General features: G+C 40.7%; 1 protein-coding gene across 1 annotated transcript in view; it reads left to right on the top strand.

The window, feature by feature from the left end:
• The window catches only part of SLC15A1 (solute carrier family 15 member 1), a 53995-nt gene that overhangs the window by 6023 nt on the left and 23875 nt on the right, over positions 1–24097 (top strand). The window contains exons 2-4 of the mRNA XM_048823035.2: positions 17836–17864; positions 21953–22037; positions 22124–22265. Of these exons, the coding sequence (XP_048678992.1) occupies positions 17836–17864; positions 21953–22037; positions 22124–22265 (256 nt within the window). The remainder of the gene's footprint in view (positions 1–17835; positions 17865–21952; positions 22038–22123; positions 22266–24097) is intronic.

Genomic DNA, 24097 nt, shown 5'->3' with positions numbered 1-24097 from the left:
TGTGAAAGTTCAAAAAAGGTCAGAATTTGATTAATAAAAGTGACTTTCCAGAAAGTGAGTCTCATTCTCCAGGGTGTAACATTAGTACTTATTGGGTTCCTTAGGACAACATTGCTAATGTTCTACAGGGCCTGTCAGCTGTAGGTCACCCATATGAATCCAGATTAAGTCAACAGGAATTAAAAATCCCATCTAATGAATGTTAGTTGACCTCTATATGAAATGAGTGGGTCTTAGCTCTAGCTCCCACAAATGCACCACCACACTTTGTGCTAATTGGAAGACTTTACCAGAGAGGCCAGGAACATCATGAGCCTTAGAGACCAAATGGCCCGTTAGAAGAAATTCCCTCCATATCAAGGTTGAGGAACACTGGCATGAAAGTATGTATGGGAAGCTTGCCCTGTTGCTGCCCTGTGAATAAAAGCAATGGTTTCGTTCACCAGGCCTGCACAAACACTATATCCACACAATATTTGTTAAAGACGGAGTGTATGTGTAGTGAGGACACATTCGCCTGGCTCCCTCTTGTGGCCAGAGGTGTTTCCATGTCGCTATCTCATCGGGGCCTACAGAAGTGGCCTATAGTTTTTCTCAGGGTAATCATCAGCCCTCCCCTGAAACTGGATCAGTAGCCCAAAGTAATTCAAAGTAGTCCTCAGTGTCCTAAACACAATGTCCATCATCGCAACCCCACAGTTCATACACAACTCCAATGCTCCTGTTGACCATGGAGCCTTGGCTTAAAGAGTCAGTACACCCTGTTACCATATGGTTATATATAACTTAGTTGAAGCTATGCAAATGAGCTTCTTAAACAATTTACATAAAGTGACACACATGGGGCTACACAAAACTTGGCTGCTACGGCTAGTCTGTATTGCATTAAATAAAGCTCAAGGCAGATTCCACTTTGCTATTTTATGCTATTTGCTGCAATAGCGCCCTTTTTAATAACTATGCAAGCTAACAGTTAAATACAATTAACTTAACTGGCTCTGGTAACCTTGTGTATGTCTTGCAAAGAACAAAATGCAAACTAATTTTATGGTAGTGGATGACCATAGAAGAGTCCATTGTATCTTCTTTTCTAGTTGTAGTAAAATAATGTTCCCACTCTTTGCTGAATGCATCAGTTGTACTAGAAAGGGTGTCCATTATGTGTAAGGCTTTGTTGGACAAATCACTTAATTTCTCTCTTCTGCTGTTTCCTATCTGTAAAATGGTGACAATAACACTTGTGAGGATAAATCCATAAATGCTTGGGGGTGGAGGCTGTTCAGTTATTGCAGTGATGGGGGCCATAGAAATACTTGTATAGATATCCATCATCACTGCCTATAATGGGATTAGCTCACTGTCCAAATCAGCTATTTAAACAAATATCCTTTCTCTTACAGCACAGCAATAGTGATTTGTCAAACCAGCTATTGCTTACAAAGAGAAAAATTAGAAAAGAATCCAGGAAACCACAAGCATTCCCCTACCTCTGTTTGTTCTCAGAACTTACATCAGACCCTGCAAGTGCACCTTACCAATTTACCCCACTCCTTGCCTTGACATCTACAAACCTGGTGTTTTCTCTGTGCTTATTATTGTCAGTTTTTAATCTAAAATGCTAAGTCATAAAACTACAGAATCTTTTAAAAAAAATGGAACATATTCTAAAATTATAAGTGAAAACATTACTAACATTACTATCCTCATTTCCTGTAATACTCTTGGATTTATACTGGGACTGACTTGGTCCACCTTAAAATGAGTCAGTTCTTGAACAATAATTAGCATATTAAAAAAAAACACTTTACAGATTAACCCCCTCCTCTCTGAAATGTTAAAGTCCCTTCCTGTGATGAGACATGAAAACAGAGAACAATCTTACTGACTTTAATAAATGTTAAAACTGAGTGATATTTTATGGCACCTAATTTAATGACAAACTGAAGTAACCCATCAGTGAAAATTTCCACCCTGCAGCTGAACATGCTGTTTGTGCCAGGATATCATTTTAGAGAGAACTAACTTGTAACTAAAACCTACAGAGTCTTTTACAAAAATCACATACTGTACCTTCTAACAGTTTGTAACCACAAAGAGTAATTCATACTTCAATCTTGAAACCTAATGTTGTCCAAAGTAATTACATCAAATCTTTCCAATCTCATGTTGGTTCTGAGTTCCATGGGATTCTGCTTCTCTTTGGTGCTAGCATTCAAAAGTCCTCTCCCAACCTGGGGAGTCATTTCAGAAAAATCTGAGGGGTGAGGAGGCCAAAGATGTGATAGCACCTCCCCACTGAGTCCGTGGCTGCTTGGGGGTGGGGTGTTTAAGAGGTTGGTCCCATTCTGGAGGGAGGCAGGGAGTTGGCATGCCAGCTAGGGGTAGGGAGAAGTGATGGGCCAGGAAGGGGGGTGTCTAACCAATGGTCGGCCCCCTGGTAGGGATTGGGGCCTGGCTCAATTCACTCCATCCCAGGCCACCACTGCTGCTTCATGTCTGGCTTGTGGGACCAAGGGAGTGATCCTGTCCACACAACGAGTAGGAGTCCTGGCACAGCCCAGGCTTCCCCACAGGCCTAGGGAAGACACTGTAGTGCCAGCAGGCAAACAGCTATGAAAATTCAGGGATAGGGAGAGCAACTTCCTCCTCCGACACACACCTTATAGCAAATGACACCCTACTCACAACCTTGAAAATGCCCTGCTTTTCTTGGTGTCAGGGTCAAGGCAGGACAAAGTAAAGTTGCTTCCGCAATTTTTTTTAATTGAAAACTACTTTTAACAGTATTGGTATACAGTACACCTCTTCGACTGTGTTAAAGGAGCCAAAGTGGGAAATGTAAATCCTTTTAGACCATATTCTGCTCTCACTGAAACTGACATAAATACAAATTAACTTAGCTCCACAGATGTCAATAGAATTACTCCACAGCTACACCAGCGTAACTGAGAGCACAATTTGATCCATTGTCTGTATAAATCCTACAGCTGTAAGGATCCCATGAAAAAGGGAGTTCTCGGTGTTCAAAGATATCATGAACAGCAGCCCAATACTCTTAAATTATTAACCAAAAATTGATTTCACCCAACTCCCACTTTCATTTTCCATAGTTACCTAGCACTTTCAGAAACAAATATCTGAGGAGCTATTGATTTCTTTGCTTTTCCATAAATTGTATCTAAGCAGATGAACCTGGGGTTCCGTACTTCCTATTCTAGTGTGCTTAGAGCCTGATAGAAAATAGCAACAATTATTACTCACCCTTGTTCACATGGAAGAGTAAGTGGCCATATCTAATGGCTGGAGAGAAATTGCATTCCTGATTGCATGTTATTTTTTCTTTAATTGCTCAGAAATGGTACATGATAAATTATTTCTGTATGTGGTTGAACCTTTAGAGGCTTGGGCATCTCACTTAGTTGGTTGCTTGTTTTGCTGGCTTAGTCAACAAGGCCATGTTAGAAAGAAGTCCTATATATTTTGTTTTCAGTCCACATGTTGCATGAAGCTGTGTCACTTGAAGTGCTCGTGCGTTCTGGCTGCTTTAGATGTTGAAGGAGCCATGTACTGCTCAAATTCTCAGGACTATATTAAATTAGTTTGGGTTTTTATTTTTGAATGCTTTTTCCAGGGGTGCATGATATAAACGTCCCATCCTATGCATTCATTCTTTGAGTCTTAATCTGCAAACTTTTATAAAATGGGTTTGTAAGAGCCCTAGACTGATTGCTTAGGTCATTCAAATGACCATGTGGGTAATTAACATTATGACAGAGTTCAGAGTTTCCTTTCAAGTAGGTTACCTCCACACAAACACATGGAGCAATCCATCAGAACCAGTTGAATTAAATCAAGGGTGGGCCTGTACATTGTAGCTCTATACTGTAGCTCACAGTAGCACTCATTGTAATACCGAGGTGCGTTCTGTAGTTATTGCAGCTTGCAACATACAAATACTCTGTTGATCCAAGTGGCTTGAGACGTGTAATCATCACAGGCTGAATCACCATATTAAAAATGACTGCAGTCTCCTTACTTTATGCTAATTGGGAGTAGCCTTTAGGCTCTTGGCAAGTTGCCTTTGACTGAATAGCTCGCAAGAAACAAACAACTTATTCAAAAGTCAAATAAGAATTATTAAATCCATTCTGCATGAGGGGAAGGTGTGTGTGTCATGCAGAGTCCATAAACCCCACTAGGGTGCAGCCCCACCATGCAGGCCTTCCTAGCCTCAAATGGCAGTTGCCTCCTCCTTCATGAAAATCTAGCACAACATAATCTCTCAATGGTTCTGTTTCTGTAATCCTTCTAAACACCTTCAGAGTTTAAGGGCCAGGGTAGTCATATGCTGCTTCCCCAGCCTGCTCCCGATGCTAGCACTACTATTCAGTGGCTTAGCTCTTGCTAGCAACTTAAGCACATGGCTATTTTTTGAAATATCCTTATCTTCTAGGTCCATGTCTATACATCAGTTGTATTTGGCTTTGCAGTGCACATCAGGATATCATATATTTCTATACTAATCTCAACATTCCCACAGAATTACGTTGATTTGCTTCCCTTAAAACTAACTAGCAGTTTATAGACGAGGCTATAGAAGCAGCAGTAACTCACAACCACAAAAATTGTATCTAGAGATATGTCATCATTAGAGACCACAAGCATCAGCAGCCACAAACATGTTTTCATTATTCTTCAGCTCAATACTCAAAGACATTAGCTCAATGCAAACTCCATAGCTATTTTTGAGTGCCAGGAAACTAAAGTAGTTGCAAGTGAGTTAATGTTTTTTTGTACAACATAAGACCAGTCTTATTGGGTCTGACCAATAGCCCAGTATCCTGTCTTCTGACAATGGCCAGGCCAGGTGCTTCAGAGGGAATGAACAAAACAGGCAATCATATCCCCTGTTGTCCACTCCCAGCTTCTGGAGGTCAGAGGCTAGGGACACCCAGAGCATGGGGTTGTGTCCCTGACTATCTTGGTTAATAGCCATTGATGGACCTATCGTCCATGAACTTACCTAATTCGTTTTTTAACCCTGGTATAGTTTTGGCCTTCACAACATTCCCTTTCAATGTGATCCACATTGCATTGTGTGAAGAAGTACTTATATTCTTAATTGACACTATTCATTTTTCAACTGAGAAAAGGGTTAATTTTTTTTAAATGGCCATGATTTTCAAAAGTGACTACTACTTTGGACACCTCAGTTTTTGGGTGGCCATACTGAGACACCTTAAAGAGGCCTGATTTTCAGAGGTTGTGTGATCAGCATTTTCTGAAAATCAAGCCTGTTTCAAGTGTCTCATATTGGGTACCCCTAAATTGAGGCAACCAATCTTGGCCATATATGCCTAATATCAGAGGAAACAGTACAGAAGTGAAATAGTTAACACTTGGGAAAGAGGAGAAGGTTGGGAAAAACAAAACAAAACAAACAACATCATCATCAATCTCTGGTGCCAGTTTACCCAGGATAAATTAATACTAGGACAAAAAGAACATATCTCTACCTTCCTAGCCTGAGGTCTCTAACTATGGCCAGATTGTGATACCCTTACTATTTTTAGTAGTACCTTACACCACAAGTAACTCCATTGAAGTAAAAAGTGCTACTTGTGAAGTATAGTTGTGGTACTATTCTGTGGAATTAAGGTTATTGCAGACTGGCCGTTAGTTTTCATATTTCACTATTCAAATGTCATGGTTTAAGCTTTAAAAAGTGAACATAGATGCTGGAAGAGAAAGATAGAAAGATTGTGACCAACTGTCTCAGCACTTTCAGATTGAGTTATGCTAATTAAAAGTTAGCTAAGTCAAAAGGACAAAATCAAAAGCAGGTAGAGCAATAACTTTTTAAAAGATAAGACTAACCAAAAGAATATTCAGAAGTGAATGTGTCTCTGTTGTCAAACTAAAGCATAATCTACTCAAATACACATTTTATATTTTCTAGTTCCAATTTCAAAACTGACCAGGTTGTTGGCGCAGGAACTGTTTGCATTTTCTAACCAGGACTGAGCCCCAACAGAGTCCCAGTGATCAGTCAACAAGCCTAGTACAAAGAAATGTATGTCGTTGAATGTGTGTGTGTGTGTGCATGTGTGTGCATGCGTGTTGTGCATGTACATACGTACATTTGACATCAAACTTCCCATAAATTAAAAAGAATGACTACTTACAGGCTCCCATGTTTGTACTTCCTTTTGTCTGCCAACTCTCCCCTTTTTTCTTATTTTCTTGCCAATTTTTTTCAGTGTCTACATTTTCACTCAGACAAATTTTTGGTTTGTACCATAAAAAAGGTTTAGAGAGTTTTTATCTGCCACCCTAAAATTGTTCCTCTCTCATGTTTCTTCAAGATTTTATTTTGCTTGCAATGTTATTGTAGCCATGTTGGTCCCAGGATATGAGAGAGACAAGGTGGGTGAGGTAATATCTTTTATTGGACCAACCTCTGTTGGTGGAAGAGACCAGCATTCAAGCTACACAGAGCCATTCTTTACATATAGAAATAGGTCTGACTTTTTCCAGACCTGAAGAGCTCTGTGTAGCTAGAAAGTTTGTCTCTTCCACCAGCGGAAATTGGTCCAGTATAAGATATTACCTCACCCACTTTGTCTCACTCAAATGATGTTTTGTAATTCTGCTTCCTCCCTCCTTCTCTTTCTCTCACATGATTATTTTTTCACTTTTGAATCCCTCACTTCACTGTTAGTCCCTCTTCCTTTATCTGTCTCCTCATCTCTATCTGGTTCCCTTTTCACATACACCCGCCTCATCTCTCTTCCTTTCTTCTTGTTCTGTGGCAATATTTCTCCAACCCCTCAACTGCACCAACAGTTCAACCTTTCCACTGCTCTATCCATTTCTCCCTCCTATCCATTATTTCTCCCCATTCCCCACACCCAGCTTTCTATCCCCCCTCATTCCCTCTCTGTAGTCTCTCACATTGCCCCTTGATTTGTGTATCCATGTCCCCCCATCTCTCTCATTACTGCTAGGGCTTCTTTTCATTCCTCCTCTTCCTCTAAGGGTCTTTCCCCCACTCCCAACCCTGGGGGTCATTCTCTACCCTTAAAAATATTCGCTTAACCTAACCTTAAGAAGGCCCTAATGTCTGCTCCAGTCTTCTGTGCTTCCCATTTCCCTTCAGCTAAAGGGACAGAATAAGGGACACTCTCTTCCCTCAGCGTTTCCACACTGGTCTGGTGCAGAGTCCTGCCCCCGGCCCTGAGGCTCAGAGCGACTCCTCCCGCCTGGCTCGCTGCTGTGGAGAGACACTGCTTGTACCTCTGCCGCTCCTGCCCAGGTCCTTGGGTAGGGCTTGGCGTCCGGCCAAGGAGAACACTTTTAAAGAAAAGTCCTCGCCGTCGCCTCCTTCCCATACCGCACAGGACTTTCCCAGTCAGGAGAGCAGCCGCAGCAGCGCGGGAGCCCCAATGGGTAGGTGGTGGGGGCGGGAGCTCCACAGAACTGGGAGATGAGGAAGGTTGCTGGGGCAGGTGGGCTGGAGGCTCTGCGGGGAATTAGGATGGAGGGTTATGGGGGAGAAAGAGCCAAAGTCATCCTTGGTGTAGCCCCTACGGACTGGAGTGGGGGCTTTGGGAGGCATTCTGCAGGTTAGTGGCCGTTGCAGGTCTCTGCTCTTGGGGGTGCCGGGTTGGGGAGGCGCAGGGGCGATAGAGCGCTGCTCTTGGAGCGGGGGTGTCGGGTTGGGGGGGCGCAGGGGCGATAGAGCGCTGCTCTTAGAGCGGGGGTCTCGGGTTGGGGAGGCGCAGGGGCGATAGAGCGCTGCTCTTAGAGCGGGGGTCTCGGGTTGGGGAGGCGCAGGGGCGATAGAGCGCTGCTCTTGGAGCGGGGGTGTCGGGTTGGGGGGGCGCAGGGGCGATAGAGCGCTGCTCTTAGAGCGGGGGTCTCGGGTTGGGGAGGCGCAGGGGCGATAGAGCGCTGCTCTTAGAGCGGGGGTCTCGGGTTGGGGAGGCGCAGGGGCGATAGAGCGCTGCTCTTAGAGCGGGGGTGCCGGGTTGGGGAGGCGCAGGGGCGATAGAGCGCTGCTCTTAGAGCGGGGGTGCCGGGTTGGGGGGGCGCAGGGGCGATAGAGCGCTGCTCTTAGAGCGGGGATGCCGGGTTGGGGAGGCGCAGGGGCGATAGAGCGCTGCTCTTAGAGCGGGGGTGCCGGGTTGGGGAGGCGCAGGGGCGATAGAGCGCTGCTCTTAGAGCGGGGGTGCCGGGTTGGGGGGGCGCAGGGGCGATAGAGCGCTGCTCTTAGAGCGGGGGTGCCGGGTTGGGGAGGCGCAGGGGCGATAGAGCGCTGCTCTTGGGGGATCAGGTTTCTGCTTGGGGATCTGTAGCGTCTAGTTGCTCTTCCTCCTCCTCTCTGGGCTTGTTCTCCGCCAGCAGCGTCCGACTGCTCAAGCAGTTTATTCTTGTGTGACCCCACTTTGTGACTCCAGTGCCGGCCCCCACAGCGCGTGGCGGGGTGCCCCTGGGAGCCGCACGTGAGCTGCTGTAACACAGCTGTGGCCGGGCTGCTCAGGGAACCAGAGCGCGCCCTGGCAAGGTACCGCCCTAGCTTTTGCTTCACCTGCTGCTTTCAGGCAGCCAGCAGGGAGGCGGGGTGGTGCTCGGACACCCACTGAGGAAAGCGGGCGAGAGCCCAGGCCAGGCGCTAGTTATTCCAGCCGGGTGGGGATGGAGCAGCCTGGCCTGCTGTTCTCGGTCCTGCCCACGCCAGATCTTTCGGGTCACAGGGCCACCAGTGATGCAACTCCAAGGTGCCCGCCTTCGGATTCCTGCGGGCGATGCAGGAGGGCCCAGGGCTTTACATAAGCGCAAGGCTGGGTAGAGTCATAGGACTGGAAGGGACCTCAAGAGGTCATCCAGTCCGGTCCCCTGCCCTCATGGCAGTGAGTAATAATAGGGCGCGTGTGTGCCTGGCTGCAGCCAGGGAAAGGCAGACTGAAATTTGACTAAAGAGGAAATCCCTTGGGGCCGCTGTTCGCTCAGTGCTTGTGGCGGGACTGGGGCACAGTCAGCTTTTGCAAGAAGGCTCCTTGCTTCATCGCTCTCCCCTACTTTGTTTGGTCCGCTGGAAGCTCCTGAGGCTGGGCGTGCGGAAAGCTGTGGAGGAAACCCAGCCAGCGCTGCTTGGTACTCCGGGGCACCAGCCTCCCACTGAAGGGCCTAGAGGGAGCTCTGTAGGGTGTGGTGGGGGTGGAGTGGAGCTCGCCGAAACTGGGGACGTTGTCTCAATGCAAGAGTAGCTGCTCCTCTTAATATAGTGGCTAAGCTTTCATACCTTGACCAGTCCCTTTCAGAACTAATACAACACAATCAGCAGGGAAAAAATCATAACAAAATAAAATAAGTGGCAAAGAAATTGAATAAAGAAGTTAATTAAAAATCTCAGCCAACCTATACTGTGCAAATCAGAGAGGGAAATTTTCTGGGGAAATATACTGATGATTTCTTTTTGCTTTTACGACCGAGGCCAGAGCATCCCCGGTGCATCATCTACAATTGGGTGTGTTACTTGTACAAAACTACTAAAATAATCCGGAATCTGACCAATCCTTCCCCTCCCCAAGATTTATGTGTTAGGGCTGTGGCTCTTTAATGCAACCGATTGTGTTTAGGTAGTGTAATATGGTAGTAATTTCAGAATGGTTGATGATTTTGCATGTTAATGTATTGCAAAGTTTGGTGCCAATAGGGAAAATGAAAGGACACCGTTTTATTAATTTTTACATAATTTAGATAATTCCTTACAATAATATACATCAACAACTGCTATAGCAATCCTTAGATAGGTATTAGGATGAAAAATCCCATTTTTGTTCTTAATTAAAATGACCTATTGTCTGGCTAAATTAGAATTAATCGCCAAAAAAGAGAAATATTATTCACCTTGACCCAGTCACCTATTAGCTGCATCTGGATCTGAAAAAGATTTCCCAAAAGAAAAGGGTCTTCAGAGAAACATGAAGTTCAAATACCCCAAATGTACAAATTATATTGAAATTTGACTAAAGAATGAGCACTCCTAAACCAGTAATATTAAACTGATCTAATTGTAATTCTGATTATTATTATTATTATTATTTACCATTTACTTAGCATTGAAAGCTATAGACACAATACTGAAGATTGCAGGTTCCTTTGCCATAAGCCCCTTCTTTCACATGCTCATAACTTTCTGAAAACTTCACCTTTTCAGATGAACTTTCTTTGTCTGATCTTGACTAAAGGTAGTTTTCTAAAGACAATTTGAGCAAAATATTTTCAGGCATTGTTTAGGTGAGCTTTAAAAAACAAGCAAGCAAAAAACCCGTTTCATATAAAAAACACATATAAATGTAAAGACACATGAATGTTGAATCTTGACATGTAAATAGTGCTAAATGGGCACTTTATTAGATTTGGGGAAAAAATTAACAAAGTTTGAAAATTAAGTACTGAGCTTTCACAGTGGGAAATCTCATTAAGCCTAGAGGTAGTTTCCTTTAGAAGAAGAGCACTGTGTTTGCATGTATAATTCAAGCAGTAAGTGTTTTTTCATAAAAAGTTATTTATCTGCTGTCTCTTAACCTGAAAGCTCCTGCACCCATATACCGCCCACCCACCCCCAACCCCCGACCCCAATGTTGTGTTTGTGTGGTCATTAGATCACACATTCAGTTCAGATTTCTCAGGCTTCCAGGTTTTGCAACTCAAAATGCATTTGGGCCTCCAGACTCCAGGAAATTTAAATAAAGGATTGGGGAGCAGTTCCTAGGAAGCAAGTCATTAATCTGATCACCTCACCTTTCTGACCCTAGTAGGGAAAGGAGTAGTCATTATGCCTTTTGGCCCCCAGCCCTGCTGAGTGAGGGCATCAAGTCTACCTTGCACATGTATTATTGGAACAATTGAAGGTGTGCTCTTTTGTCTACAATATGAAAATTACCCATAATTTTGTAGACAAACCATATTCATCTCTGTTATAGAAATCAGTTGAACACAAACTGAATACAATTTCTCCTTGGCTACAAAACTAGGAAATTTAAATTAAAAAAAAGAGATTACATTAAGTTTTATAGTCCAAATTTCAAAAAGGTTCACACAGCACTGCTAACTCCCACCTTATATTTATGTGGTACTATTTCTGTTTTTCTTGCTAAATTAGTATGCTGTACCACAAAACATTTGCTGTGGGATGTGCTACGTGCCTGAGTTAATATTTGTTTAAAAACCTTAACTTTCCTTGACTTTTATGTAATCAGTGCAATCTTAATGTTGTACTAGCAGTTTTTTATTTACAGAAAAAAAAATTCAAATCAGGGTCCTCTGCCCCAGCAGTTGTGTATCCAATAGGTGTTTCATAGTCAACAAAAACCTACTTTTCCCTATCTAAATTGATTAATACTTTAGGGGGGGAAATTATTGTCACCTCATCTAAATCAAATACATTTAAATTTTCAGTAATTTCAAAGATTTTCTTCTGAGAAGAGCTGCCCATTTCAAATTTGGGATCGTGTGATCACTTTGCTCCAAATACCTTCCTTTCTTCCTTGATATATTTTCACTAAGAATTTGTCTTGGCCCTAGATATGTTTAAGAGTTACCGTAAGAGTGTAGGGACATGACATCTGTTTCTGATTTGAGTTTTTAATCGTTGGCCCAGAGATTCTAGAAACTTTGCACATTTCTAAAGCAGGACCTAACTTTTTCTTGGGATTGGTCTCATTTAGCCAGAGTACAATGGTCACATTAATGCTAATGGGAGTTGGAATTTTCGTGCTTTCCACCAGCCTGGTATTGAATGGTATTGAATGTTAAATGGATACTCCAAGCAGATGCTTGGATGGTGTGCTTTTCTCAAAGGATTAACCCATCTGTAAATAACCAATTCAGACAGATTCAGTGCTTAACTAGAAGATTAAAGATATTTCATGTCTTTTTGCTTTAAACAGGTATTATTTGTCTAATATGTTAAAAATATTTTGGCAATGATGAGGTGAAAGTAGTATAGATTGCTCTTTGGGAAATATTCCGTTGCAGTGAAAATAAGTTAGTCATGCAGTTCATTCTGCAGAAAATGTGGGAAAAAATTATAGCCACATTGCCATTAAAATAATACATTCCTTTAGCATATTTTACAAGACAGAATCAAGGATGATGATACAAACTGGAAATACTTTCTGGCCTCTTTGGGTCTGACCTTACTGAAAAAATGCCCAATGAGGGGAAAATTTTAAATAGTTAATGAACTTCTTCACACCAAAAGCCAGAGAATCCCTCACCCTGAAAGTAATACTCTGTGCCAGATGAACTGTCATTCATGTCCCCAACAGACAGTTCTGGAAAAGATGGATACACAGTCAGTTTAATGGAAGTTAGTCTTAAAAACAAGTTAAAGTAAACATTTTTAAAGTCAAGGACAGTGAGGGCTCCATAAAACAAAAACTGATGCCACCAACACATAAAGTGATCTTTTTTAAAGTGCTGAGCTGCCATTGAAGTCAATGGGACTGCTGGGTGCTGCGCAACACTTTGGAAAATCAGGCCAATTATTTAGGTGCCTAAATATGGACTTAGTAGCAGAACGTTAGGCTCTCATTTTGAAAATTTTTGCTCTGGTGTATTCAAGAACTTGATCAGCTTCCCTGGTGAAGGAGAGTGAATCCCTGAGACTTAGTTTAGAAATGGTCAAGAAGTAAGTCAGAGCCATAAACATTAGTGTTGACTGATTTCCAGAGGTACCACCATGGCCCAGGAAATTCTGCCAGTTTATCTCATGGAGTTTTCCTAAGAGCCTTCCCTCAAATGAGAAGGCTTAGGGACTCCACAGGGGATGCAAGGATGGTAGCCTTTCAGGCTTGCAGCTCCCTAGAATCTATAAAGACGGGAATCCCCGTATGGTTCCATAGCAGTAGTCACAGAGAAGACTCAGCAGCCTTATGCTGTCTCCAGCAGAGTGGTCAGCAGACAAAAAGGCCTTGGAGAGTGAATTACTGGTCCTGTGCTCCATCCCCACCTTGCATCCACTGGTTATATACTAGAATTATTTTACCTTTTACGCTTTTGAATTTGAAAGCTAAGGCCTCCTTTCAGTGCCTGTAGAATTCAAAGAGCTACACTTCTTTTATTGTTCTTTTTTCTTCCAATTTAGGTCAAAATATCACAAACATAAATACATATGTTTAAAAGAATAATAATTGCTGGAGATATGGTATAGCAAATAACACAATGCTGCAGGTGTTCTGGAAACATCAACATGTAAAAATATTCAGGGATAATATTATGGACAGACGTAATCTTTAGCATGGATACCTTGATATCCACTTATGTTTCTCTCTGTTTGAATTGCATAAGCGACATTTTTGTTAATTTCAGATATAGCAAGTAAGGGTATGTATCCTGAAAGTATCATTAAAACAGCTTTTGGTATAGTTTATACTTATTTATTTTTATAAAGAAAAAATATATCCATGATTTTCATGTGTTGATTTTCCTTACTTTCCACATTCATTTTATCTGTGTAGCATAATTATTCTATTTGTCAAAATAGATTAAATCTTACAAAAAAAAACCCTTGAAAATATACGTGTTAGTACATTGTGCAATCAGTGCTAACATTTAGAGAGTGTCCATAGGGCTCTTTGTTTTCAGGTTTTATTTTATTTAATTTTCCCCAGGAATTTATCAGTATTTAACAATAACAGTATTTAACATAACAATAAAAACAGGTGAAAATCAGTGCAAAAAACTATTAATAATTTTTCTGGGTAAATATCAGGCTTTATTTTGTTGGACGGAAAGATGGGGAGGGGGAAGTATTCAGTAGATTAATGCTTTGAATTCTGTTCATCAATGTGGTTTGCTGCAGAACTAAAACAGATTTCAAAACACAATGCCACCTCTGAGTTTAAGAATACAGTAAAAAGAAAAGGAGTACTTGTGGCACCTTAGAGACTAACAAATTTATTTGAGCATAAGCTTTTGTGAGCTACAGCTCACTTCATCGGATGCATTCAGTGGAAAATACAGTGGGGAGATTTATATACACAGAGAACATGAAACAATGGGTGTTACCACACACACTGTAAGGAGAGTGATCAGGTAAGGTGAGCTATTACCAGCGGGGGGGGGGGGGGGGGGAGGACCTTTTGTAGTGATAATCAAGGTGGGCCATTTCCAGCAGTTGACAAGAACATCTGAGGAACAGCAGGGTGGGGGTGGGGGGTGGAATAAACATGGGGAAATAGTTTTACTTTGTGTAATGACCCATCCACTCCCAGTCTTTATTCAAGCCTAAGTTAATTGTATCCAATGTAGCGCAAGTAGAGTAGGGGCATTAGGGGACAAGAGTTGGACACAAATAAGACACAAATGGACACAAATCAGATGTGAAGAATTGTAACATTCAAAAACCACTCTGAGAACACTTCAATCTCTCTGGTCACTCAATTGCAGACCTAAAAGTGGCAATTCTTCAACAAAAAAATTTCAAAAACAGACTCCAATGAGAGACTGCTGAATTGGAATTAATTTGCAAACTGGATACAATTAACTTAGGCTTGAATAAAGACTGGGAGTGGATGGGTCATTACACAAAGTTAAAACTATTTCCCCATGTTTATTCCATCCCCCCCTGCCCCCGCCCTGCTGTTCCTCAGACATTCTTGTCAACTGCTGGAAATGGCCCACCTTGATTATCACTACAAAAGGTTCCGCCCCCCACCCCGCCCCTCTCCTGCTGGTAATAGCTCACCTTACCTGATCACTCTCCTTACAGTGTGCATGGTAACATCCATTGTTTCATGTTCTCTGTGTATATAAATCTCCCCACTGTATTTTCCACTGAATGCTCACGAAAGCTTATGCTCAAATAAATTTGTTAGTCTCTAAGGTGCCACAAGTACTCCTTTTCTTTTTGCGGATACAGACTACCACGCTGCTACTCTGAAACCTAAGAATACAGTATATCTCTAATCCCCAAATAAAACTTTTCATTTGAAATAAACAGTTTACTGTTGTAGACTTAAAACTATTAGCCTATAAATATTTACATTTAATAATTGGGATACACCATTTGCAGTGCATACACTCAACTTCATCCTTTTCTCCTGTTTTTTTTTTAAACTTTCAGATATTCCTTGTGTTCTGAAATGTATTCTCATATAGATTTTCATTTTCTTCCCATTTTACTGTGTCAAATCTTTAAATTGTTATCTGCTAACAGCTTGAAATGTGTACGTGCTAGGCGTGAGATTCCTCAGTACATTCAGATGCACACGCACTTCGGAGCTTGTGTGGCTGTTTGTTTATTCTGTGTATCTTCTAAACCAGGGGTTCTCAAAGTTCATTGCACCACTGCCCCCTTCTGACAACAAAAATTACTTCATGACCCCAGGAAAGCCTGAGCCCACCCAAGCCCCACATAGTGAGGCCAAAGGCCAAGCCCCACCACTCTGGGCAGGGAGGCCAAAACTGAAGATCAAGGACTTCAGCCCCAGGTAGGGGGCCTGCAACCTGAGCCCTGCTGCCAAGGGTTGAAGCCCTCAGGCTTTTGCTTCTGCCCTGGGCAGTGGGACTCAGGCTTTGGCCCTGAGCCCCAGCAAGTCTAAGCCAGCCCTGGTAACCCCATTCAAAGGGGGTCCCGACCCACATTGGGGTCCCGACCCACAGTCTGAGAACCGCTGTTCTAGACCAGCAGTTCTCAACCTACAGCTCATAGGCCACTTGTGGCCCAATCAGCACACAGCTATGGCCCATGTGATATCCTCAGGGCCATGTAGGTAGTATATATATTGTGTGGATGAGGCCCACATAACACAGAGAGAGCTGCATATGCGGCCCACAATGGTAAATAAGTTGAGAACCACTGTTCTAGACTAATATATAGCCTTACTTCAATAGGCAGCTTTGCATATACACACAGACTAATGTATTATCACAATACATATATCTCATGCAGTGTATTTTATTTTCCTAATAAAACGAGTTATTTTTATATATTTGAATGATATAAAAGTTGAGTGAAAATTAAAAAAATGAATACTTTTTGTAAAACCTGGGAATTTTTCAGTAAAAATTGATTTTGAACTGAAAGGAAGGGGCTTAAGTATCCAGCACAGTTGTTCTCAGTACGCTGTGTACATGTGTATGCACACATGGTGAACTATGAACTAGATGCTACTAAAGTAAGCAGAAATAGCGTTTCTTTTCATAATGGCAATCTGTTATCGTTTTGTTTAGTTTGCAAACCAGGATTTCAAAGTACACATTACTGCTGAACTTGAGCTTTATCTTCAAGATATTGAACTTTAACGTAAGAAATGCTGACGTCCATTACATTTTCACATGAACATTTCTTTATCAGAGATGGCATGATGTCTGTCAGCAAAACTTACTTTGGCAAAACATGCTTCAGAGGCCTGCAGAGGTAGCGAAACCACTCTGGGCCCTGAGCACCAAGGAGTCCAGTCCAGCAAAGAATTTAAACATTTCCCACTGATTTCAGTGAGACTGCTCACATGTTTAAAGTTAGGAACATGCTTAAGTGTTTTGCTGAATCAGGCTGTAGTGCTCAGTATCTTGCAGGGTCAAGCACTGTGAACTACAGAATCAAGCTGAATGGCATTTGCCTTTATCTTGTCTCTACTTCTTACTTTTGCCCTGTCTGTAAAGCAAGCTATAAAGGTAGCACACCCAGAGCTTAATTTGAAGCAGAACACTACTTTGGGGCTGTTTGATAGTTTGGTGTCATCTGGATTAGTGATGATTTTATGGTCTGAACAAGCTTTACTGTATGTGTGATGCTGTCTTGTGTTGTTCATGATTGTTTTCCATTTGAGCTATGTATGAATCTTGGGACTCCTACATTCTTGTGTATTTCTTAGCTCTCCTCATCTTACTAGTAAACTGAAATATTAGTATTTGTTCCCTGCTGGCTGAAAGCATATTTTAAATTTTTTTTTCAGTCTGTAAAAAATATCATAATTTTCTTTTTAGAACTTGTTTTCAATTTCATATTCCTTTGCACTGGACTAAGTATCCAAACAATGATGCCAAATATGAATCTGTGCCAATTACAGAAGTATTTCACTTCTCTCTATTAAACAGATAAATAAAAGGCAACCAAACTTCAAACACTAGGATGATCTGAAGTAAATTCAAATATTATGGATATTTTCCTATGTAGATACATTAAAACACCTAAGCATACAGACTGCAGCATGGCAAATGTTATTCAGAGCTAATTTTTACAATGAGACTTTCTACGAATAGTAAACAATAAATTTGTGTCTCTATAGTTTCTATTTAATAGGGAGGTTGCTTTAGTATGTACTCAAACTTTGCTTAATATTTTTGTTTTCTATTTTTTTAAAATTTCTTATTCAGTTTACTGCCTGCACTTATATTTTCAAAACCCTTCCTTGTTCAAGTTTTTGTATATAGTTAATGCCTTTTAATTGATACATAACCTAAATATCTTAGAGTTTACTAATTATGGTATGGGACTTTAATTGCTCTACTATAGATACACAATACAAAAACAATTTCATTTAATTTTGAAACAAGTGTTTCAGAGTATAAAAAGCCACATATAGAGGTCTGAAAGTTTACTTACCCTGTACATACATTTTATCTGTAAAAATGCTTATGGCTAATGAATACTACCAAGTTTATAGTGAATTATTTACAGTTTAAATTAATTAAGATTATTTTTCTTAATAAGAGTATTGAGTTTATTATTTAGATAAGATTATTATGTTTTCCATTGTCTTGGTAAGAAATGTGATTTCCTAGTTTACATAAATTTGTTTCTCTCTTTTTTTTTAATAGCGAAAAATAAGATGGAAAGAAAACATGGGGTTAGTATTTATTTTTTTAACTCTGAAAAGTGTTTGATTGTTGTATTCAAGTAACATTCCCATTGTTCCTAACATAGTACATAGACATGCTGAGACAAAATCTCTGCTGATGTGAATGGACATAACCCCAACGGAAGTCAATTGAGTTGTACCCATTTACATCAGCAGAGAATCTGACTCACTGCCTTAGAGCCTGATCCGATGTCCATTGAGGTCAATGGGAGTCTTTTGACTTACTTCAGTGGGTATTAGGTCAGACCTTGACTCCCAGCCATTGCATACACCTAAATGTGAGCTAAGAAGAGCAGGGTGGTCTGTGAAGAGTCCTAGCACCTGACACTGTGTCACATTTGTTTCAGTTAAAGTGAGAATGTTTCAGTGAGACAAAGTTTTATTTATCAGCGTGTGAAAAAAAGACATATGTATTTATATACTTCATGCAGTTTGTAACCAAGTCTAACACACCTTATGGATTTGGCTTTTCTCATGCTCAAACTGACCTAAATCCGCTTCCTTTCAGCACTGCTTGAAAAAGAGTATCCAAACCTCCCCGGGCCAGACAGAGTGTGCAGACATTTATCGCTACTCCTGATTCCATTCTACTGAGATCAGAGCTCACTTTTTTTCTTTCTGAAGCTCCCAACAATATCTAATTGCAATTTCCTTTAAATCTCAATATCCAATTCAGTTATCAAAAAAGTCAAGTTTTGTGGCCAAGGATAAAAAATAAAGAGAAAATCCTGAAATAAAAATGAAGCAGAATGTAAACACAGCAAATATGTTCACTACAAAAAGTGTAGCTACTGACACATAGTTATGTGATGTAGTTAAGCAGGACAAGAGCTTTACATATTAGGAAGACCTTTGTTCATCTGACTGCTCTGGTATGTCTGTAGAAGGGGTGGTCTGTCTCATTTTTCTCTTATAGAACCCTAATAAGCAAATATATTCTAATGCTCATTTGTTGAAGATTTTATGCAATGTAATACAACAAAGTTTGTCAAGAAACTGTAAAATAAAAAACAAATTGCCTAGAGTAAGTTTGAATGTATTCTTTCCCATCCGTGTGTTTTATCATTTTTTATTATTTCTCTCTCAGTTGTAATCTTTACAGGAATACTTATTTCCATGAAGCACAAGGTTTCTCACTCCCAGCGCATGGACTACCATTACTGTATCTTCCATCAGTGTAGTCTCTTGGAAGAATGTCTCATTACCATGCAAGTGTAACCAGCTCTGAACTCAAGATCAGTGTTACAAAATGTCTCAGAACATACCCATCACTGCAGCAGATGTAATTCATAACAGTTGACAAGATACTGACCATCATACTGAGTTGTGTTTTTGTGAATGCCGTGGATTTAAATGTAGTATCACTTTAATATGATAGATAAAAGACACTAGTTTATACTTCCAATGTGGTGGACTCAATAAGTCTTTCCATATATAGCTTCCTTAATAACTGAGCAAATTGGTGGGAATTTCATTTGAGCTATGTTTAGAAGTTCCACTATTGACCAAAGCTTCTCAATTCACTAACTGCAGGCAGGATTTCCATTGTACAACTTCTTTCAATTGGACCTTTTTCGGCTGTTTTTCTTTGCATTGAATTGGATCTGAATTATTAACATTATTGCAATAGTCTAAATATAAAAATTACTGAAATCTCATAACATGATATCAAACAATATCAAATGCCACTTTTCAACAGCAATTAATTCCAGAAAAACTTGACCTCTGGAACAATTGATTTTTTAAACCTCAAACTAAATTATCTCTTATATTTAGCCTGCATATTAATATTGATTGCTTTTTAAAGCCACTATTTGATAATCTTTTTCACTTTAACTAACTGTAGCTGACATACACAATTATGTTAATCTGTATTCAAAGATCCTTCTGTACTTGATCTTTTGCCACAAGGGTTATATGGCTTAGTATCAAGATTTCCTGTGATCCCTATACTAGCTAGCCCCACAAGACTGTATTGTCCCAGTTTAAGAAGTCTGAACTATGAAATATCCAAAACAAGTTGTAGTTTATGAAATTCTTCTCAGAAGTTAGGTAATTTCTTATTGTACACACTAAAGCTTTCCAAGATTTTTAAAAAGCAAGGTATTAATCACAGAATTGACTGAAGTCTAAGGACCTGATCCTCAGGAGGTGTAAATTAACATAGCTCCATTGAAATCAAATGAAGATTTTCTTAAGATTTCATTCTGTAAGCTGCAGAACTAATAGCACCCTGCATCTTGCAGGATCAGGCCCATAGACAGTAAGCTATGAATAGTCATGGCATAAATATGAAAGGCCTAGAGCATTCTCCTGTTCCTTTTCTAGTTTCTCCACAGAAAACTCATTTTAAAATATAATTTGTGACACTGTTTCAGCTTTTCTATTTTCAAGGTACTGTAGCTACCTTGTAGTGTTCAGTAACAAAAGCTGTACTGCTCTGATAAATTATGATTTATAGCAGAGATGCCCACATTTTGAGACACAAAGGACTGTACTGAAAACTGGTTGGTACCTGACCATCATTCATACATGTAAATCATGTTATCAAAATTAAACAGTCATCCTATCTGCATCTACATTAAAACTCCTAGATAGATTAAGAGAAATTGCATGTTCATTGTCACCAGCAATAAAAACCTGCCGCTGATCAGTTTTATCCTTGCCCTGTAGTTATGGCAAGAGGACAAGATGCATTCTATTGAGACATTTTCAAAGTGCCCGTCACATTAGCCTTTAGGTTCCATGTGGGATGCTTTAGGTTGTGTTTTGGCCTTGCATGGAATATACTGTCTCCTGTTCCTATAGGTTTGGATTCAAACACCTTTTGTTATCCATCTGTTTTCCATTCCCCATTGGAATCCTTTTCTCTTAATTTGGTAGATAGAAAAATTCCTATATTTATAGCTAAAAATCCAGATCTTGTATATTTTTTTCAGTTAGCCCGTATTTTAGATCTGTACTATATTTGTGGGACTGTACTGACACTGAGAAGGCCAGAGTTAAGATATGGCCCAGTAGTTTGTGAAGCTAGTATGCTGTTGCTGCTGAGATGTAGATGTATCTGTTATGATTCATACTACTCTATTATCCTGTAGAGGTACAAAACAACATTTTAGGTGATGGCACAGAGGTACTTGTCAAAGTCACAGTGAAAATATACTAGATAGCATTTCAGTTTGTGTATAAAAGAGCTTACAGGTTCCAGTTTCAGGGCAGATAAAACAATAATGATTATTGGCTCAAAAACGTTAACCATTATGCAGAGCATTTTAGCAAACAAAAGGTTTTTAAAGATCTGTGCACATATATTGGTTGTATTTGCCTAATTTTGTACTCTGTTGCTCTCACCTTAGTACTCAGCGTGCAACTCAATAATTCATGAATCATCAACTCTTACGGCTTAAAAGATCCAGCATGCAAATACTCACAGTAATATACTCATGTATTTGCATGCCTAAACTTTACCTTCACTGGGTGGAAATACTGGGTTCTACAGAGCTCTTTAATCTAGTGGGGAAAGGTACACAAGAACCAATATCTGGAAGTTAAAACCAGACAAATTCAAATCAGAAATCAGGCACAAATGTTTTAACAGTGAGGGTGTTTAACCACTGGAACAAACTACCAAGGGAAGTGGAGGATTCTCTTTCTCTTCTTGATGATTTCATATCAAGACTGGTTGTCTTTCTGGAAGATTTGCTTTAGTCCAACACTAAAGGTTCATCATTTGCACCTGAAAAGAGAGCTCTAAAAATGTCACTAGATTTTAATATAAAACTGTAATTGAATAATAACAATGTTTTGCATATTTTGGGATACTAGTCAGAACTACTGTAGACATTAGAAGCCTAGCACCCCAAATATGCAATATATGAAGTTTTTATTCAATTACAGTTTTGCCTAGCTCCATTGCAGTCAATAGATCTAACTACACTGGTATGCGATAACTGACCTGTAACTGGTAACATTTGTACTGACTCGGGCTAGAATTATGGATTGTGGCCAGATAATGATCCTCTTTATACATTTCATGGCTTTGTTGGAATTCACATTGTACCATTGTTCCCCTTCAGCCAAGTTGCCTTGGTTTTCCACTCAGCATCTTCTTCATTGTCATCAATGAGTTCTGTGAAAGATTCTCCTACTATGGAATGCGAGGTAACTTCCTTTTCAATCTTCACCCACTTTTGGTTTCAGTTACTGATTATCACCTCCCTAACAGATTGTTTTGTTCCCCCTTCTAGCTGTGCTTGTTCTGTACTTCAAATTTTTTCTCCACTGGGATGATAACCTATCTACAGCCATCTACCACTCATTTGTTGCTCTGTGCTATTTGACTCCAATCCTTGGAGCAATCATTGCTGACTCCTGGCTGGGAAAGTTCATGTGAGTGCTTATTTAAAAAGAAAAACAATCAAATGAAGGCATGACTGAAAAAAACAATGACATTCCAACTGTTGCTTTAGGGAAAGAGTGTTTTAAACCACCCTCGGGATTCAAGAATACTCTGTCAGGAGCTGGTGTTCGTGAATTCAGATTTGTAGAGAGGCTTCAAGTTTTAGTAGGTTTCACTCAGAACTGGAAGTGAGGAAAAGCTTGAGTCACTGACAGAAATGTTCACTGGGACAGAGAGAGTGTGAGAATGATTCAGGTAGGGCACTCACCAGGGAAGTGGGAGACCCAAGTTCTAATTCTTTTGCTGAATATTTAATTATTTATACACAGTAGAACAGCTTCAACAGGAGAGATCTGCCCCAGACTACTACATAGCCCAGTGGTTAGGACATTCACCTTGGAGTGGAAAACCCACATTCAAATTCTCTCTCTGCCTCAGGCAGAGGTTAGATTTGAACCTGGGTTTCCAAAGTCCTGGGTGGGTGTGCTAACCACTAAACTAAAGGTTATAAGGGGTGAGGGCATCTCTGTTGTCTTTGTCTTTTGTGGGGGTTTAGGTGTGCTTTGCGCATGCCTACCTGATCAGGCTCTGAAGGCAAGATAGTCCAGCAATGCATAGTTTCTGGTCCCACTGAAGCTTAGGAGTTAGTTAGGCACCAATCTTCTGGTTGGTATCAAGATTTAGTCAGCTGTGTGCATGCCCAGCCACTGAAATGTAGCTCTTTGAAGACTTTAATGGGGGAAACATAGGCATCTACAGGGTTATGTGGCAGCCAAGCAGGAGATTGTGATTGCCCGTTGCACCTAAATGTTTGACTTAGAGGTCTAAAGTAGCACACTGTTTAAATCCCTGATCTTGCAAAGGCTTACTATGAGTTCAATTGGATTACTCCGTTGGAACCTGGAACTTGAGTCTTGGCAAGTGGCAATAATATAAAACTTTTGATTTACTTCTAAAATATGCTTTTGTGTCATTTTAAAGCAAAAAACTACACTGTAAAATTCATGAGGAAGGTTAACAGACAGGACTGTGTGGAGGTTAGCCAAAGTACTAATAATTATAGCATTAATATCATGGTGGGTCAATCCTCAAGTAACCCATCCACTGTACCTGTACACTATCTCTGTGTGGGAGTACCCTCAGAGACTTCCTCCATACTTTGTTGGACAGGGAGCTCTAGTCTGTGGAAGAGGATACATAGCATTTTTGAAATGTGCTGTACATACAAATAAATTATACAGAACCAATTGCATTAATCAGGAGTGGCCAAACCATGGCTTGTGAGTGGTATGCGGCTCTTTTACAGTTAAAATGCAGCTCGTGGAGCCTCCGAGGTACCCTCCCATTCTCCACCTACCAGATTCAGGGGTGGGAGGAGCTCAGGACCTCTACCTTGAAGTGGGGTGCTAGGGTTGGGGTTTCTGCCCAACAGGAAGGGGTGGGGGGTCTCAGGGCTTCAGCCCTGTGGGGTATGTCTGCTGGGGCTCAGGCTTCAGCAGGAGTGGGGCTGAAGCCCTGAACCCCAGCAGGTGTGCCCCAGCTCTCAAACTTCTGAAGAGTGTCATGTGCAGCTCAGAGGGTAAGTAAGCTTGGCCACCCCTGGCATAAATTGTCTCTCTATTGCTTATATGGTCCTCATCACTGTAGTATCTGAACCTCCCAAATAAAGAACAGCAACAAGATTTTCTCACTGTCAGCTCAGACAAAGTCTCGCTCCTATCTGAAATGTTTTTCCCATTGTCGTTAAGACTAATACCTAAAATTATTATAACTGACAGAGATTAGAGACAAATGTAGATGTCTGTGGATTTGTACTAAGAAA

This window comes from Caretta caretta, chromosome 1 (genome assembly GCF_965140235.1).
Source record: "Caretta caretta isolate rCarCar2 chromosome 1, rCarCar1.hap1, whole genome shotgun sequence".
In the NCBI taxonomy this organism is placed as follows: Eukaryota; Metazoa; Chordata; order Testudines; family Cheloniidae; genus Caretta; species Caretta caretta.
The sequence above is the reverse complement of the archived record's forward strand: the minus strand, read 5'-3'. Positions and strand labels throughout refer to the sequence as shown.